This window comes from Fundulus heteroclitus, chromosome 24 (genome assembly GCF_011125445.2).
Source record: "Fundulus heteroclitus isolate FHET01 chromosome 24, MU-UCD_Fhet_4.1, whole genome shotgun sequence".
NCBI lineage: Eukaryota > Metazoa > Chordata > Actinopteri > Cyprinodontiformes > Fundulidae > Fundulus > Fundulus heteroclitus.
Genome location: NC_046384.1, coordinates 21555127 through 21572969, shown reverse-complemented (window position 1 = coordinate 21572969; position 17843 = coordinate 21555127). Strand labels below are relative to the sequence as shown.

Genomic DNA, 17843 nt, shown 5'->3' with positions numbered 1-17843 from the left:
AGCGCATCCTTTCTTCTGGCCAAATCAGAACGAGCCTACCTGCAGAGTTCCATGCCACCCTCATCGCCCTCACCTCTTGCTATAGAAAGTGCCATGTCCTCTCTTACGCTTTCACTAGTGTTATGATTTGCACCTTTTTTGTCTCTCTTCTAATTTTCAGATCCGTTTTGTGCACTTTGAAAGTGTAGAGTATTTAAAGACTCCTGTAAGAGGAAGGAAAATAGAAACAAAACCAGTTGCTAATAGCCATGTTTTACTACATATGTTTACTTAAGAGTTCCAGAATTTACTACTGTGCTATTGCAGCAATAATGTTGAGGAGTCGCATCAAGATGCGCTTGTCAAAACAGGGATTGAGAAAAATTAAGAAATATCTGATATTTTTATAACGGTAAAGAGTTAAGTATGGAAATACGGAATGCTTTATGGATATGGGCATCAGCCTCTGGCAAAAAAAATATCTATACCTTTCAGAAAAAAAACACACATATGCTACAGAAATAACAACAAAATGTGTACATTTGATTTCCTTTATTATAGCTGATGATTTATAGTACTGTATATAATCTTTGCTTGTGTCATTTGAAAAATTCCCAAGTTAAATGTAAGCTTTTAAAGTGACATGAGAATAAAGATCTAATGCTAACCAAGAACTTTTGTCTATTTTCTGTAAATGGATGTGACCTTAGTTACAGTGGCTTATTTTGTATACACAGGGGATAGCGATGCATTGTCATTACCTTTTCATATTTTGTTACGCTACCGCCACATATTTAAATGTATTTTGGGGGGTATTTGATTACAAGCACGAAGTAGCACACCAGCATGGAGCAGAAGACAATAGGTTTGTTTTTGTAAAAAATAAAAAATAAACTCAAAAAAAGAATAGTGCATTTTAGGCCTGCAACTAACTATTTTAGTAACCTATTAATCGTCTATTTTTACAATAACTCGGATGAAAAAAAAGTTTTATTTCCATTTCTTTTTTCCAAAATGTAACATTTGGAATGAAAGAAATAAGCGCACAAAACACAAGTTGCTACTTAGGTGTTTTGTTACAATAATATTAGGTATCAAATAATTTTGCTTCAAATAAAGAAGTTTGTCGACGAGATGGTACGTCAATCATTTAATAGTCAATGTTGTCTAAATGAACATCGATTTAACTTAATTCAATTTTATTTATATAGCACCAATTCATGAAACATGTCATCTCAAGGCATTTTACAAAGTCAAATTCAATCAGATTATACAGATTTGGTTAGATTATACAAAATTTCCTATATAAGGGAAGCCAATTGATTGCATCAAAGTCCCGACAAGCAGCATTCACTCCTGGAGAAGCGTAGAGCCACAGGAAGAGTCATCTGCATTGTACATGGCTTTGCAGCAATCCCTCATACTGAGCAAGCATGGAGCGACAGTGGAAAGGAAAACCTCAAGCAGAACCGGGCTCAGTGACAAAAAGGCACAGAAGCACACATTGATCCAGTAATCTGTTCTATGTTACATGGTAATAGCGGGTGATCTGTCTTCCCTGGATGATGACACAGCTAACAAAACGCCAGACCAGGTGTACCTACTATGAAGATAAAAGAGAGAGAACAAAAAGTTAAAAGCTGAAATGACGACAAGCAATGCAAAACTTGAGAACAGTAGAAATCAGTAGAGTGAGAAAAATAGGCCCTGATGTCTTCCAGCAGCCTAAGCCTATAGCAGCATAACTATAGAGATAGCTCAGGGTAGCATGAGCCAATCTAACTATAAGCTTTGTCAAAAAGGAAAGTTTTAAGATTAGTCTTAAAAGTAGACAGGGTGTCTGCCTCACGGACCAAAACTGGGAGTTGGTTCCACAGTAGAGGAGCCTGATAGCTAAAGGATCTGCCTCCCATTCTACTTTTAGAGACTCTAGGAACCACCAGTAGACCTGCAGTCTGAGAGCAAAGTGCTCTGTTAGGAACATACGGGGTAATCAGAGCTCTGATATATGATGGAACTTGATTATTAAGGGCTTTATACGTGAGAAGAAGAACTTTAAATTCTATTTTTGATTTAACACAACAAAAGTGAAGCTGTAAAACGAGTGTCAAATGCAGTTTGGTTGAACCTCACCCTTGTGCTAGAGCACCTAGGGGGGGAAAAATTCGGCATAACAATGAAACCAGAGCACAAACACCACTTCTGACAATCAAATATGCCACCAGCCCATTTCATACTGTTTCACGACAAACTGCATTTTATGCAACTACTACATGCTACATTTGTCCTTCTACATATTTTACTCCCAAGAACGTTTATTCAAAATTTTCTTTGAAGAATCAAAAAGGGTGTTAAATATTTAAAACTTTAACATTTTTGGGGCTGTCCTTTAGGGATGTTTGTCTCGTTTTTCTGTAAGTGTTTTTAATTTGAGTCTGCCTCTTATCATTCTGAGTGCCTCACCAAAATGTCATTACATAACAACAATAAAGACTCTTGATTCTTGAAAGGTTAGTTTAGGGCCCTGCTCCTCACTGCAAAAATAGAACTAAAAATAACAAAATATTTCTTGAAATGATAGTATTTTTTATTTGATTTGAGCAGGTAATTAAGATTATTTGCCAAAGGAATAAGATTTTTTGGCTTAAAATAGGAAGATTTCATCGCCATCATCTTATTTCAAGTGCAGTATATCTAATTATCTTATTTTAGGGGTAAAATACTCATTCCATTGGCAAATAATATTATTTACCTGGTCAAATCAAGGAGAAATACATTAATTTCAAGAAAATTTTACTTATTTTTAGTTCTCTTTTTGCAGTGCTCTCTCCCATACAGTACCTTCCCTAAAACTTAGAGCTTAATCAACAAATTATTACCATCAGAATGAAATTGTATTCGAACTGAGAGGGATGTTTTACGATCCATAATCCGATCAGCGTCCAAACACTTGCTACGATTAACTCATGAATACTGGTCATGCATGTGGGGGATGGGGCTGTGCAGCACATAACATTTTGGGATGATCATCATTTCCTCCCGCTCTCTCAACTAGCAACAGGAGTTGTCAACCATCTCAGAACCCAGTGCAGGTCCATTCTGTGAGTCCGGAACAGTCAGAACCAACACACCTCTGCATTTGTTATTTTTTTTTTCTGCATGAAGAAGTTATCCAAAAAAAAAAACTTCTACAGTTTTATGGAAATGCAACAACTCTCTGCTAATGTCAGAGAGTTTCTACATTGAATAAAAACTCACGTCTTGGTCGGACTATTTGATTTTGAACCCATATAAACGGTGCATTCAGAAAACTTTCTTTCCTTGTAATCCGAACACATTTGAATCACATCAGAGAATGTTGCACAAGTAAACAAGCTCCTATCATTAACAAGCTAACAGCCCCGTTAGACCAGCTGACAGACTGTCGTTAACAAACCTAATTGTCTATTGTGTTTTAACTACATGTCAAAATCATCTGATTTGAAATGCAAGCGCATCTTACAGACAACACCAAAAATTGGAAATCATTTCTATGATGGAAATCCTTTCTATATATATAAAAAAGGAAATCATTTCTATGGTACTTTCAGGCCTTAATTGTGAAAGACCCATCCATCCATCCATTTTCCGACACGCTTATCTCGCGCTGGCGTCACGAGGAGTGCTGGTGCCCGTCTCCAGCTGTCAATGGGCGAGAGGCAGGGTACAGCCTGGACAGGTCTAATTGTGAAGATTCATTTAAAAAAAATAATGCGAGCTGAATGGGTTTTTGTGTCAAGGCAGCACACTCCATCTTTACTTTTCAGGAGAAGACCCCCTACCTCACTCCCCCATGAACATCCAGGGGCAGGACATAGAAACTGTAGAGAGTTTCAAATACCTGGGTGTTCATGTTAATAATAAACTGGACTGGACTCATAACACTGAAGCTCTATACAAGAGTGGTGGCCTAGTGGTTAGAGCACAGAGCTTCAGTCCCAGAGGTTCTGAGTTCACCTCCCACAAGCTGCCATTCTGGCTCCCTGAGCAAGACCCTTAACCCCCAATTGCTCCCCAGGCGCCGCACAGTGGCAGCCCACTACTCCCCATGGGGATGGGTTAAGATGCAGAAGTGAATTTCTCCATTGTGAGATCCATAAAGTTCAATTAATTAAGAAGAGGATATGGACGCACTGTATATACCTCATGCACCTTTGGCACCTTTTGATTATTGAGCCGATGTGACAAGGGAATTTCTCCACTGTGAGATTAATAAAGTATATCTAATCTTATCTTATGTTTTAAGCTTGTTTCTGACTGGCTGAATCCAAGAACTATTAATTAACTACATGGTTATTGATCTTACCACTAAAAAGGCAGGACATTTTCTAAATACTGTTTACTGAACATTTCATGTAATTGTTTTTAACTTAGAAATATTTTTACGATATTGAGCCACTCATTTTTTTAAGTTTTAATGGGGCAGAACTGATTCCCAAATTTCCATTGTGTATGTCTCGCCGCTGTCTTATTTTTTTAACTAACAAACATAATCTTAGTATCACTTAAAAGGTATATTGTTGTTTAGAAACAACTGCTTTGGAAGGTTTTACATGTACCTAATCCCAAAAGACCTAGAAAACCCAGAGCAGCGGCGTGAGACTGATGAGAGCGCAGTTATCTACGTAATCACAAACCATCATTTGTGCCGCGTGCGTTTAAATGTCCAACTGAACCAAACCTCCAGCCAATCACAGACAGGTTTTTTTTGCTATCCAGTCAGAATAATCCTTGCAGATACCGCATTTGGTTGGATGAAAAACAACCAACCAAAACCAGTAGATCAAAATACTGCATCAAGCGGCAGCAAATGAGAAACTAAACGGTAGGATTTAGGAAAAACACGAGAACGAAATAAAACTGAATTTTGTTGCCTAAGAATATTTAGTTAGGTATAAAAATGTCATTACTTGGGCACAGATGAAAGCACACAGCGGCCATCTAAAAACAAAAAACATACCAAAAACTTCTGATTTCCACAGTAGTCAACAGCGTTTTAGTAAATATTCATTTTAATGCACATTTGATTTTCTTTTGGTTTTACCATGCTTGCCTCTTTATTGCAGACTTTGTTGACCAACAGCTGCACAGGGCCGCATTAGAATGTGGAGCATTTCTAGCCAACTATGAAAGATCAACAGTTTAATATACATACAATACTGTGTTTGGAAATAAATACAAACATTGGAATGTTTTTGAGTGAATTGCACAAAAGACTGGTCAGAAATTACAGTCAGCACATGCATCTTCGTCAAAATAGCGTGTTCTCTTTAGATTTTAGGCTGGGATCTGGAGACTGGTCCTAATAAAATCCTACACTAGCGCTGATCATTTGCTTTTCTCCACCAGCTTCAGATTCCCCATCCCAATCTGGTCATACCTCCAGTCTAACTCCCGGTTTCTGTGATGAAAAGGGACAGACATTCACAGACATTCTTAGACATGACCAACAGAGTCCTGCAACTTTCGTATTCGTAACGCCCGGAAGAGGTCTTGATTTAGAAGTTGGTCTGTTTGCCATCCTCCTCATCAGAGCTGGTATCAGAACTCCTTCTCTCATGTTTCTCAGCCATGTCCTTCTTGGTCATTTCCAAGTTCTTCTTCTCCTTATCTTCAGGCTCCGGGTTGGCGAAAAGGGCCTCTATCTTGGCCGGATCGGTGTACGTATAGAAATAGGCCATGATGGCAAAGATTATGCACACCAACACCAGCAAAGAGGAAAAGAGGATGTATTCAGCCCACTGGGAAAGAGAAACACACAAGAAGTCATTGACATATTTGAAAGTATAGGAATATTTATTGGCTTTTCATAATCGAAAAAAAGTGAATAGGGATGTCAATTTTGAAACTCGTATTATAAAGAGATTAATTAAAATGCCATTGAAGCAGTTTTGGTGGAGTTTTTATGATTTCCATGGTTAGTTCTGTGCAGGAAGAAAATAAACTACATCTCTCTAAATTATAAATAAACAAGGCCGATGCAATATCTGATAATTAGTACAAGAAATACAATATCTAAAAGATTTTGTGATGCTACGGACACTAAAAGAGTCTCCAGGGCCTTTGGAAGAAAAACAGGCCCACAACATCACAGATTCCCCAACCTACAGGGCCTGAAATGCTCTTCCATAAAATCACCCTATGTCAATCGATTTGGTTCAGGTGAGTGGCTATTCCTCTGTTAACTCATGAAAATAAGTTAAGACATCAGCATTATCAGTCAGTAAGTCACTAATAGGTATAGGAAAGCAACCACTCACCTGATCTGGAAGTGTGGCAGCCTCTGCAACAATCAGCACAATGATGTTTCCTACTGCAACAGTTAGCAGCCAACCAGCCTGCAGCACCGACTTCATGTTGGACGGGGCCTGAGGAGCAGAAACGTGTGCAGGTAAGCATTTTCCCGATGTACCGTTTGGCTTTATTTTTCCCCCATTTTTGTGAGGACGAGCATCCGTTACCTGCGAATAGGAGAACTCCAACCCTGTGACGGAGAAGACCACCTCTCCTGAGGTCATGAGGAAGTACTGAGGGATCTGCCAGGCCATGTGGATGGAGTTGGGCTTGATGTTCTCGACCTCCTTGATGCTCTCTCCACACTGCAGCACAGATGGAATGTAGTTCCATCAAAAACAACATCTTGCAGCTGTGATTTTGCACAGATTGGATCTAAAAGTTACATTTTCTCCAAATACGAAGTTCGGTGGGATGAGGAAAGTGTAGGAACTGCCAAAGCCAAACTTTCGACTGAAGACACATTCAATCCCGCCATTATTCTTGATGGAGAACTTGCCTCTGTCATAACAACATCACCAGTTAGAGGAAAGACGATTATTTAGAGGAACTGTAATGTAAAAGTCAAAATATATCCAACCTACGTCCCCTGTGGCACATTGATGAATATGGACATGTTATTGGGTACAATGTCCCCGTACTCTTGGTCACCTACGGTTATATTCAAAACGGAGCCATAACCGTTGAAAAATCTGAGAGAGAAAGAAACCACATTTGACATAAAAATTTAAGAACCCCAGCATTGGCTCCCGTTTCGTACCCCCGTCTATCAGCCAACTACCGCTGGAGATGGAGACCGACCTGATAGCGTTGGCGCCCTCCTCTGGCTTTGCGACGATATCCTGGAACTGGAGACAGAGGACACTTCTAAGAACAAAATCTATGTGGTCGTTCTGTGTTATAGTCAAAACAAGAATGGATGTGAGTTCAGTTTGATCGCGATCTGACCAATGTGCTTACAGTTATATGCCCGAATACGGGACCTTCTTCAACAATGACGATGGTGTTGCGCGTGCCATCTGGTAAACTGATTAGATTGGGGGAACCAGAATTTATTGTCAGGGGAAACGGTTCCGTATATGTCAGATAATCCTGTCTGCCCTGTGGGGAAGAAACTGTTTAGTACTTTATCCTTTGAAGCGAAGGAGCTTCTTGAAGTGAGGCTGTCAACGGGGCCGAAACTTGATGGGTTTCCGTACCTCAAAAGCCCCCAAATAGAAATTCTCTTGTCCAGCTCCGATACTCAAGTTTCTGTTAACCATGTTGATGAACTTAGCTTGCTGCTCATTGCTCGATGGGAAAGTAGGAAGGGTGGCCTAGAAGAAGGGGGGGAAAAAACACGCTTCATGAGCTTCATACATGTTAAATGTTTCCAACATACGTCAGAGTTCCACTTACATCAATCTGTAGCTGAACCAGGGCAGCGGCCACAAAAGCAAGGGCCGCAAGGAACATCCCCACAGTCATTTTCCTCAATGGACTGGAAAACAGAACCCAAAAACACTGTCAGCCTCTATGAACCAGGCCTCACACACACACACACAAACACACACACACAAACAAAAAAAGGCCTCACGTGAAGTTCAGTTTGCATTTAGAAATGAGCGGGTAGATGATGAAGTCCACGACCGGGACCATGATCAGGATCAGGATTGGGTTGACAGTCTGGTGGGTAGAAGGGTTGTCAAGGAATGGTTGACCACTTGATTCGCCGGGTTTTATTTCAGCAATGGGTGAATGCAATCGCCACAGAGAGTCTTACCTGCATTTGGTCAGGCTGGATTACCATCAAACCCTGTAACAGAGAAATAAGATATCATTTTAGTAATCTCCTCTTCTGGTTGACCGGAGTTTAGTGGTTGACGAAGGAAAGGAAGAAGACGTACAAAGTTACCGTCCATGGTTGTGGCCTGGAGAGTCCACCTTGAGCCCTGTGGAACAGACGGCGTTCTTGTTTAGATTGTGGCTAATTGCAAACTGGAACTTAAACCCATAGCTATCCAGCTGCTGTTAGTGGCATTTCTGTTATGCAGACAACAGCAGGCTCTACTCATGTAGATAGCCTGACTAACTGATCAGCTTGTTAGACTTGTGTTTTCCTACAAATGGCAGAACAGCAAAAAGGTCTAACAGTCTTTCCGGCAAAATATACTGTCAAGCATGTACCTGTTGGTCAAAGAGAGCCCAGAACATGGGCAAGGGAATGTAGAGGAACAGCACCTTCAACACCATCTTCACCTGGGCAATCAGGAGTTTCTAGACCAAAGCAGAGATCATAAATCTGGATTTTTTGTCTTTGTCTGATGCTCGTTTTCACTCATCATCAAATAAGCTTCCTCCACCTACGTCATATTTCTCCTCGGCCCAGTCCATCCAGTGTTCCCTCTTAGGGTACGCGGAAGAACGATGCCTAAACCGGTTCTTGATAGCAAACTGCAAACAGGAGGAAACCCATTCTGACATAAACGGCATGTCCAAACCAAACATCTATGAAATCATCGTCGAGGAGCCGCTTACAAAGATGCATTTGCAGACTTTCACCATGATGTTGCCCGATGGAGCCGTCTTGTTGTACATACTGCTTCCCAGAATGAAGACGACTGGAAACAAACACATTTGAATTCTCATCATCCATTTTCCTGAATGCACGGCGCGATGATCGCTAAGTCGAGCCGAACGAAGTCCTTACTCAGGGCGACCACCATGAGAGCTGCGGGGACTCCAAAGGCCAGCGGGTAGCACTGCTGCTTTGTGTGAATGCCGCATTTCTGAGCTGGACAGGGCAGAACACGCAAACACACACTGTCAAACGCTAACTGTGGTAAGCGGATGTATTTTAAGCTATGTGTGAGAGAACTGAGAATGGGGCCCTGCCTCTGAGGATGGGGGTGATGACGGTGGAGAGCAGGCTGCCCGCGTTGATGGACAGGTAGAAGATGGAAAAGAAGGTGCTTCTCTGCTTCTCCTGTTGGACATGAACGTTGAACAAGTGGTCAGGATCAGGGTGCATTCATTTGCATCATCAATTAATAATTAAAGTATGTGCTGGTGCACATTTCATTATTTTGCTTGTGTATTTGTTTAACTTTAAAACGGCTTTTTTTATAATGAATTTGGATACATTTTACGTAAATGTTTTATTTGATAATTACATAAATTATTAACAAGTATTGCCTCTAAAATTTCAGTCTCAGGTCAATTGTTCACTACAACATGGTATTTTGAAAGGTATTAAAATTATTTACAGCTCAATCAAGCCCAAGAGTTTATAAATAAGATAATATGTTAATATAATTACAGCAGTACTGTTTGTGAACTTTATGCCTTCATATTTTTTGCAATAAACTTACTCGCCATTAAAGTCATGAAACAGGATACCGTCAGTAACATGCTGTGGGGACACTTTTTCTATTAACAGACATATTGGATTTTTTTCAGATTTTTATTTATAAAGAAACTTGAAAGCCATGGACCCAGTGTGGAAGAGGGTTCTCTGGTAAGGTGAGACCAAAATTGGCAACGTCGGCCTAAATGCAACTCGTGTGGTGGAAACGGCACGATTCCCATTGCCCTGAACACACCATCCCCCCATTAGGACATGTTGGTGGCAGTATAATGTTGTGGGGATATCTTCCTTCTGCAAGGACCAGCAAGCTGGTCAGAGTTTAAGGGAACATAGATGGAGCTAACGGGAAGACTGGAAGGGCAACTTTTCAGAGGCTGCAGAAGAGTTGCAACTTGGGTGGAAGTTCACAATCCAACAGAACAGCTCCCTTTTTAGACTCTTTTCGATAGCATAAATTTCAAAATATGACGCAATGAAGTTGTTTGAAATGTGCACAAAAATATAACTTGTAGACCGAAAGGATTAGCAACTCTACGATGGTGCATTTGCCCAATGTTCTGTGATCTTCTAGTCCAGTTTCCCCTTTGGTTCCTCATATCATTAAGCAATTTTGATTGCTTACCTTGAAAGTATGATAAAGCATGTAATTAGCTGTAGTTATTGTTAATAAACAACTAGCGGGGATAAAGCGGAGATAGAGAAAGTGCTGACCGGGTGCAACTGATAGCTGGCATGTGTTTGTGCACAGGGGGAAGGTCATTGCGTACGTGGATGTTTGCCTTCCACTCCACCGGATGGTTGTGTGCATTAATGGCACCAAAATAACGCAGCCGTAAAGCGAAGAATAATAATAACAGCAGGCGCTGGGTTAGAAATCGTGTCAGTTGCTTCTGTTTTTTTTTTTTTGTGGGTTTTTCTGTGATGTAGGTCGTAGTTCTAGCGTTGTGATGATAAATGCAGCATGGAGTTGAAGGGAACTGGTACTGGCCTCTTTTACCTCATAAGTTAGTGCTAGGTTTTCCAGAGATTTGAGACTAGATAATTATGTGCCCCTTGGTGGTCAAAAACCATTGATTTTCTCATTTTGGTACTCAAGTTTAACTTCCTGGATGATGCCACATTGCGTCAATATTTCCACATAATGTTCTTTCTTCATGATGCAATCTATTTTGTGAAGAGCACCAGTAAAACACCCCCGCAACAAGATACTGCCGCTCCCAGACTTCACAGCAGTTCTCAGGCTTGTGAATTGCCCAATTTTCTTTTCTAGCAAAAAATGGGCAAAAATTAAGGTCTTCATCTTTTAGTCCATTCGCAAACTGTAATCTGGCTTTTTATGTTGCAGTGTGATAAAATGGCTTCTTCCTCTCTGAGCGGCCCTTCAGCCCACATCCATGCTGGACTGGTTTCTCTTATTCACTTTCGATGCAACGCTGTTTAATCAGCTCCAGCTAACATCTTCACAAAGGTCTTTAGCTTTTGACCGTCGCCCTTTTCCCAGCTGAAGAACAGCATCCCCATAGCATGTGCCATGCTTCGCTGCACAGACTGTGTGTTCAGGGAATATAGGTTATCTGCCACACCAATTGCATCACATCTGGGCCAAAACGTTCCTGTTGAGTCTCATTTGACTTGAGCACCTCTTCCAAATGGAAGAAATAATTTAAAAATATTTCAGAATTTTTTTTCTTATCCCAACAGCATGGTGGCACCACTACTTCATTTTCAAAAGGGATAAACCTATATAGTGAGACTGTTTCTTTGTTTTGTTTGTTTGTTTAAGTATGTCTTTGCAACTTCTAACCTGATCTTCGCTGAACTGGTCCCCTCCAAAAGCAGCCACACAGGGTTTGATGCCTCCAGTTCCCAGGGCAATGAGGAGCAAGCCCACCATGGACAGAGCACTGGTGGTGCACATTAACACTGTAAATACATGCCGCGCAACTTGTCTGTCATTCTGCGTTGAGTTCTTAGCGCGTTCCGCTTACATATGGAAGGCCATGTTGTCAGGGGTGCCGTCCTTGTTTCCATCCGTGATGTCATGGATGGCACTGACGGCCATGACGACCTGACCCGCCGCGTAAACGATGGACAGGTAAACAATGGTCCTGGGCAGAAGGGGGGGGGGGGAGGAAAGCAGTCAACCAGGTGTGTATCCGTTGTGAGCGAAGATTAGCAGGGGTCAAAATCGAACAGCCTACTCTCTGTAGTTATTGTACTGTTATTGGACTGAGGCACCCTTTAATCTCTCTGTGTGATTGCACTGATGTGATAATATATCAGTGGATATGAATACTGTTTGTATTGCAAAGTGCCCTGAGGTGCCATGAGCTGGTGGTACATAAATAAAGGGAAGTAAATTCATTGAATTTAATTCGTCTGGACTGAACTGAAACAAGTAGAGTTACACTGAATTAAAACAAGCTATGAACTTTAATTGAAGTCAGCATGAATTGATTGAGCAAATCCAAGCCCAGCTAAACTTAAAATGAACTAAACTAAACAAAATTAAATTGAAATAAACTAAACTAATTAAGGTCAATTGAAATTAATCGAATACATTTTAGAGTTAACGAATTTAACGAAAACTAAACTAAAATCAGTTGAACTACACTAAACTAGTATGAACAACTGATTTGAATTGAAATTAATTAAATTCAACTGAACCGAACACTGAATAGAACTGAAACAGACTGAACTGAGTAGAATCAAATCCAACTGAAGTAATATGAAATGAAACGATGAGCTGAATTAAACTGAACGCAGACAACATGTGCGGGCAGCAGGAGAAAACAGATCGCTGCAATAAGGAATCGTCAGGACACTCACTTGAACTTTCCGAGCCATGAGTCGGCAACGATGGCCCCCAGGATGGGAGACAGGTAGCAGAGAGCCACGAAGGTGTGGTAGATGGTTGTGGAGAAGTCGTCATCCCACTTCAAGAAGTACTTGAAGTACAACACCAGTACAGCTAAAGTGGGGATGGAGACGGATTCAGGGTTAGAAGCACATTTTGTGCTGCTTTACAGTCTTGTCTTGTCTTCCCTGATCAAACTGCTGGCAGAAACAGTAAAGATTATTTCAGCTTTATTTACTCTAAACTCACTTTTTATTCCAACAGTCTGGCATGGCAGCTTTAAAATACCAATTTGGGCCTGAAAATGTGTAATCATTCAGTATGGTACCAGATGAAAAAGCCACGTTTACGACTACTTGTATCCCCTTATGCCAGTGGACTGAGCTTTGCAAAAGTATTCAAACCCTTGCAATTTATTTACTTTTCAACTACAAATTTCAACAACTTTATTGAGATTTTACCTGACACCACAGAGTGGTGTATAAATTAAACTAACTAAAGCACAGGTGACTGAGAGTTTACATAATGCAAAATAGCCAACGATGTGTGTAACAAGGACAGTGTTGACATCCAGGGCTGGGATTTATTAGGCTTTTATTTCTTTACGTGATATTTTAAACCTGACATTTAGTTAGTATGCTGTAAATGCGATAAAATCCCTCTTCATCATTTGTTTTTATGATCATCTTCAACTCTTTCATTTCCAACTATATATAAAATAAGACAAATGAATCCATCAAATCGGTATATCCATCAAGAAGAAAATGGTCCCCACCAGAGGTGGGTAGAGGAGTCAAAAATTGTACTCAAGTAAGAATAACACCACTTCAACATATTTTTACTCAAGTAAAAAAATAGTCAGCCAAGAAATAGCACAACTTAGAGTAAAAAAAGGTATTCAGTAAGAAGGCTACACAAGTACTGAGTAGCTAATCATAACATCTGATGATTTAATATTTTATAATTATGTAATCGTACAGACAAAAATTTGAAGGTTATGCGCAAATTCTGGCATTTTAAAGACAATAGAAACACTTTTCTAAATAATTTTTTTCAACAATATGTTACAACAGTGCAAAGTACTTCCAATGACAATGTCTACTGTTTTCTGTATGCCCATTCGACTTCGAATAGCTCAGTGAGCTCAGCAGATAGACAACAACATTAAAATAACAAATATCGTGTACAAATAAGGAGTCTAATTTTAACATAAACTCTAGGTTTTTATCTGTCTGGTGCATTTTTGGTTAAAACAAGTATGTTTTTATTCATGACGTTACTCCCAGCAGGTACAGTAGCCAGAAATTTTACTCAAGTAAGAGTAGCAATACTCGAGTAATGATATTACTCAAGTAAAAGTAAAAAGAACCGTGCAGTAAAACTACTCCTAAAAGTAAATTTTGTTCAAAAAGTTACTCAAGTAAATGTAACTAGTTACTACGCACCTCTGGTCCCACACAGTGAAGCTGCCACCAATAACGCTGTATTTATGCTAAAATTAAATTAAGTGACTTCTGAAGGCAATTGGTTGGAGTGGATTTTATTTGAGGGCATCAGAGTAAAAGAGGCTGAAAACATATTATTGATTATTATTTGGAAAGAAAACTGGAAAACCACATCGTTTTCATTCCCCTTCGCATTTTTGGAGCATATTTTATTTTATTTTATTTTTTTTTTTTTTCCAAGGTTCTTTAGGTCCACAAAAAAATCTTCCAGCAGTCTTTTAAAAAAGCTGAAAACACCAAATATATATATAAAAAAAATTCAAAGTATCCACAGGTACCCACCAAACAAAAAGGCTTGATAGCAGTACTGGAGCAACATCGGTTCTTTCCATGAAACTCACCTCGCATGCCATAGTAGGAGAACCGCTCGCAGAACTCGTTGACCACGATGAAAAAGATGCTGAGCGGGTAGCCGCACACGGTGACCTGATAGAAAGAAGAGGAGAGAGGTGAGATTGGGACCGTTGGAGCCACAGACTTTCAACGGGGCAGAACGATGCTGGACGACGGCGCTTACTCCTCTTTTCTTGCTCTTCTTTTCTTTATCTGCAGGGGGGAGAAAAAAGGGCAACGACAAAAGGAAAACGTCATTTATTTATGTCTTTACAGGAAAAGAAGAGTTGCTGTGCGTGCATCCTGAATGGAGCTCACCTTCCATGGCTTCAGCTTGTGTGTGTCCCCCGCCCCTGGGTTCCCAAATCAACCGAATATGTGAGGAAAGCAAGGGACAGATGGAGATGAGGGGTCCAGATCCAAGACGTGAAGACTGAATCCCAGTCTGACTTGCTCCTAGTCTAACTTCCCCTCCTGTAACGCCCACTGATGGACTGTGGAACCACCAGCATCTCTTCCAGCAACCTCCTCCCCCACCCCCCACCTCCACCAGCTTCCCAGCACCTTTATCAAAGACATATGTATGTGTTGGGGATTATTTTATGACTCGGGTAACTCAAGTGCAATAAACAGATCCTGCTGTACAGATTAGGTGTCTCAGTCAGGAGAGATAATAACCGTAGCACTCTTTGTTCTGTTATATATAATAAAACATTTATTATTCCTAGATATTTATAACGTCGTTTTTAAAACTACCTATCTCCTCAAACACATCCAGAACTTTAAATGTGAGCCTCACAATGCCCGGCAAAATACAGGAACAAACATTTAGCTTTTCAAATTTGAGCGCTTCACAAGGCAAGGCAAGTTTATTTGTGTAGCACACTGAAGTGGAATAGCAGCAGCAGGTTAAGATATGAGACAAGTGGGACAACAAACGTCAACATTAGCAGTCAAAGGCAATTCTAAAGGAATAGGTTTTTAATCTTGATTTAAAGGAACTTTGGGATTCAGCATGTTTACAGTCTTTTGGGAGTTTGTTCCAGATAAGTGGAGCATAAAAAACTAAATGCTGCTTCTCCATGTTTGGTTCTGGTTCTGGGTATGCAGAGTAGACCTGAGTGGTGTGACAACAAGTCTGTGACATAAGTAGAATGGGAGGCAGAACCTTTAGCTATCAGGCTCCTTCTCCTGTGGAACCAACTCCCAGTTTTGGTCCGTGAGGCAGACACCCTGTCTACTTTTAAGACTAATCTTAACACTTTCCTTTTTGACAAAGCTTATAACTAGAGTGGCTCATGTTACTCTGAGCTACCTTTATAGTTTTACTGCTATAGGCTTAGGCTACTGGAGGACATCAGGATTTAATTTTCTCACTCTATAGAGTTCTTCAATTATGCATTATGTGTCGTCATTTCTGCTTTAACTTTCTGTTCTCTCTCTTTTATCTTCATAGTAGGTACACCTGGTCTGGTGTTCTGTTAACTGTGACATCATCCAGAAAAGACGGCTCACCCGCTACTACCATCTAATGTAGAACAGATTACTGGATCAATGTGTGCTTCTGTGCTTTTTTGTCTCTCTTGTTGTGCCTCTGCTCTGTCCTCTGTAACCCCCAGTCGGTCGAGGCAGATGACCGTTCATACTGAGCCCGGTTCTGCTGGAGGTTTTCCTTCCCGTTAATGGGGAGTTTTTCTTCCCACTGTCGCTTCATGCTTGCTCAGTATGAGGGATTGCTGCAAAGCCATGTACAATGCAGACGACTCTCCCTGTGGCTCTACGCTTCTCCAGGAGTGAATGCTGCTTGTCGGGACTTTGATGCAATCAACTGGTTTCCTTATATAGGACATTTTTGACCAATCTGTATAATCTGACCCAATCTGTATAATATGATTGAACTTGACTTTGTAAAGTGCCTTGAGATGACATGTTTCATGAATTGGCACTATATAAATAAAATCGAATTGAATTGAATTTAGGTGCTAAGTCATTCAGCGATTTGTAGACTAACATAATTATTTCAAAGTCTGAGATCCAGGGAGCCAGTGTAAGGACTTCAGAACCGGGTCGATGAGCTCTACTTTCTGAGTTTTAGTGAGGACACGTGTGGCAGCGTTCTGGATTACAGACCCACCGGCATTTTATGGGACAGACCAACACAGGAGCAGGAGAAACCACAGCAAAAAGGAAGAAATCTGTAAGGGGGAAAATACTTTTTAACTGCATTGTAAACAGGAACAAGCATTAATAAATCTTTAAGTCAGGACTTAAATAAAAAAACAATAATAATATGCAATATGTTACACTATGTTGTTGTTGGTTATCATACGTTTATTTTCCTGTTGAAGAAAAGGATACACACAGCATGATGGTGCCAACACCATGTTCCACCATGTCCATGGTCTATTCAGGGTGAAGTGTTTGTCTGGATATTAATTTCCCAAATGTGGGCTCTACATGCAACTTAGGCAACTTTATTTCAGGATATAATTTCAGGCCAGAAGTCTTCTATTTTCACTGGAAAAATAATCCATTCATCTTCCCATCAACCCTGTAAAGCATCCAGAGGTCTGTTTCCTGCTAAAAAAGCTAGTTGTGCTTAAAATAATAGCAATGTTGTTTTTAAAGCTTTCATATTCAAATGAGTTACAGAGGCTGCAGTATAATCTAAAGCAAAAACATGAAGAAAAATGTATCAAGGTACCAGAACCAGTGGACTGCACCTCTACTCTGTAGAGCTAGGGTCCCGTTAATGGTAATCTCGTTGGTATGGGGTAAAAAACAAAAAACAGAACCAGCATGTCATGGCTATTAGAGATGTTGGTTTTCTTTTACTTCCTGAACTTACCGCTAAATTCCTTCGAAGGGGATACCCAGTTTGCATCTCTTACCAGGTAAGAGATGCAAACTGACCTGCTGGATCCAATGGATGTGAAACAAACTGTCAAATACTCCTGCTTTGCTTTGGAAAGCTCAGCTACATGAAACATGAGGGAAGCATTTGGTTTCATGGAAACAGAAGCACAGAGATAGGGCCATCCACGGGGTCTAATACGTGTTTATGGGAACATCTGACTATTTTTCAAAGAGAGTATTTGTGAAGTCAACAAATGGTTTCCTTTGTCTGGATTCTGTCGGCTTAATATTTGAAAGAATGAGCAAGGGGGGAAAACATGTCTTATACCAGGGTTTATTTATTTGTAAGTCTTAAACATATTTACAGGCACTGAGTAAAAATGTTTTCTATTTAATTTAAGCTCCCAGATAATAAAACAAATCTATATTACAGACAAAGAAGGCGCTGAACACAAACTCGAACACCCTTGTCCTGGTTTAGATCTTCCATCATCTTTGGCCTTTTGTTCTGTAGGTAGCCTCGGTAACCGTGAAATGTTGCACACGCAATTCATAAAATAGGTCAAAACGTGATTTACTTGGCTTTAGACAGGTTATAAACAGCTCCGTTGGCCTAAAATAGAAGATTGATTTA

At 40.2% G+C, this 17843-nt stretch overlaps 1 protein-coding gene across 1 annotated transcript; it reads right to left on the bottom strand.

Annotated features, from left to right (window-relative positions):
• Positions 1-5123: 5123 nt before the first annotated feature.
• On the bottom strand, positions 5124-14819 carry slc15a1b (solute carrier family 15 member 1b). The gene is made up of 23 exons (XM_012849597.3): positions 14672-14819; positions 14538-14566; positions 14362-14446; positions 12488-12629; positions 11647-11766; positions 11463-11562; positions 9187-9277; positions 9002-9085; positions 8830-8912; positions 8659-8745; positions 8479-8568; positions 8199-8243; positions 8075-8107; positions 7889-7977; positions 7711-7792; positions 7512-7628; positions 7273-7413; positions 7114-7160; positions 6897-7004; positions 6699-6813; positions 6480-6617; positions 6279-6386; positions 5124-5759 (listed from the first exon to the last, which is right to left on the bottom strand). Exons 1-23 carry the CDS (start codon positions 14676-14678, stop codon positions 5517-5519), a joined length of 2184 nt encoding a protein of 727 aa, XP_012705051.3. The 5' UTR covers positions 14679-14819; the 3' UTR covers positions 5124-5516.
• Between the last annotated feature and the right edge of the window lie 3024 nt (positions 14820-17843).

What these genes read in the sequence shown, in the direction of transcription:
- slc15a1b (XM_012849597.3), bottom strand. An exon ending in CCGTATTCGGGCATATAACT is followed by an intron (nt 7,161 to 7,272) that starts GTAAGCACATTG and finishes CTCTGTCTCCAG; the next exon opens with TTCCAGGATATCGTCGCAAA. An exon ending in TGGAGTTCTCCTATTCGCAG is followed by an intron (nt 6,387 to 6,479) that starts GTAACGGATGCT and finishes TCTGCTCCTCAG; the next exon opens with GCCCCGTCCAACATGAAGTC.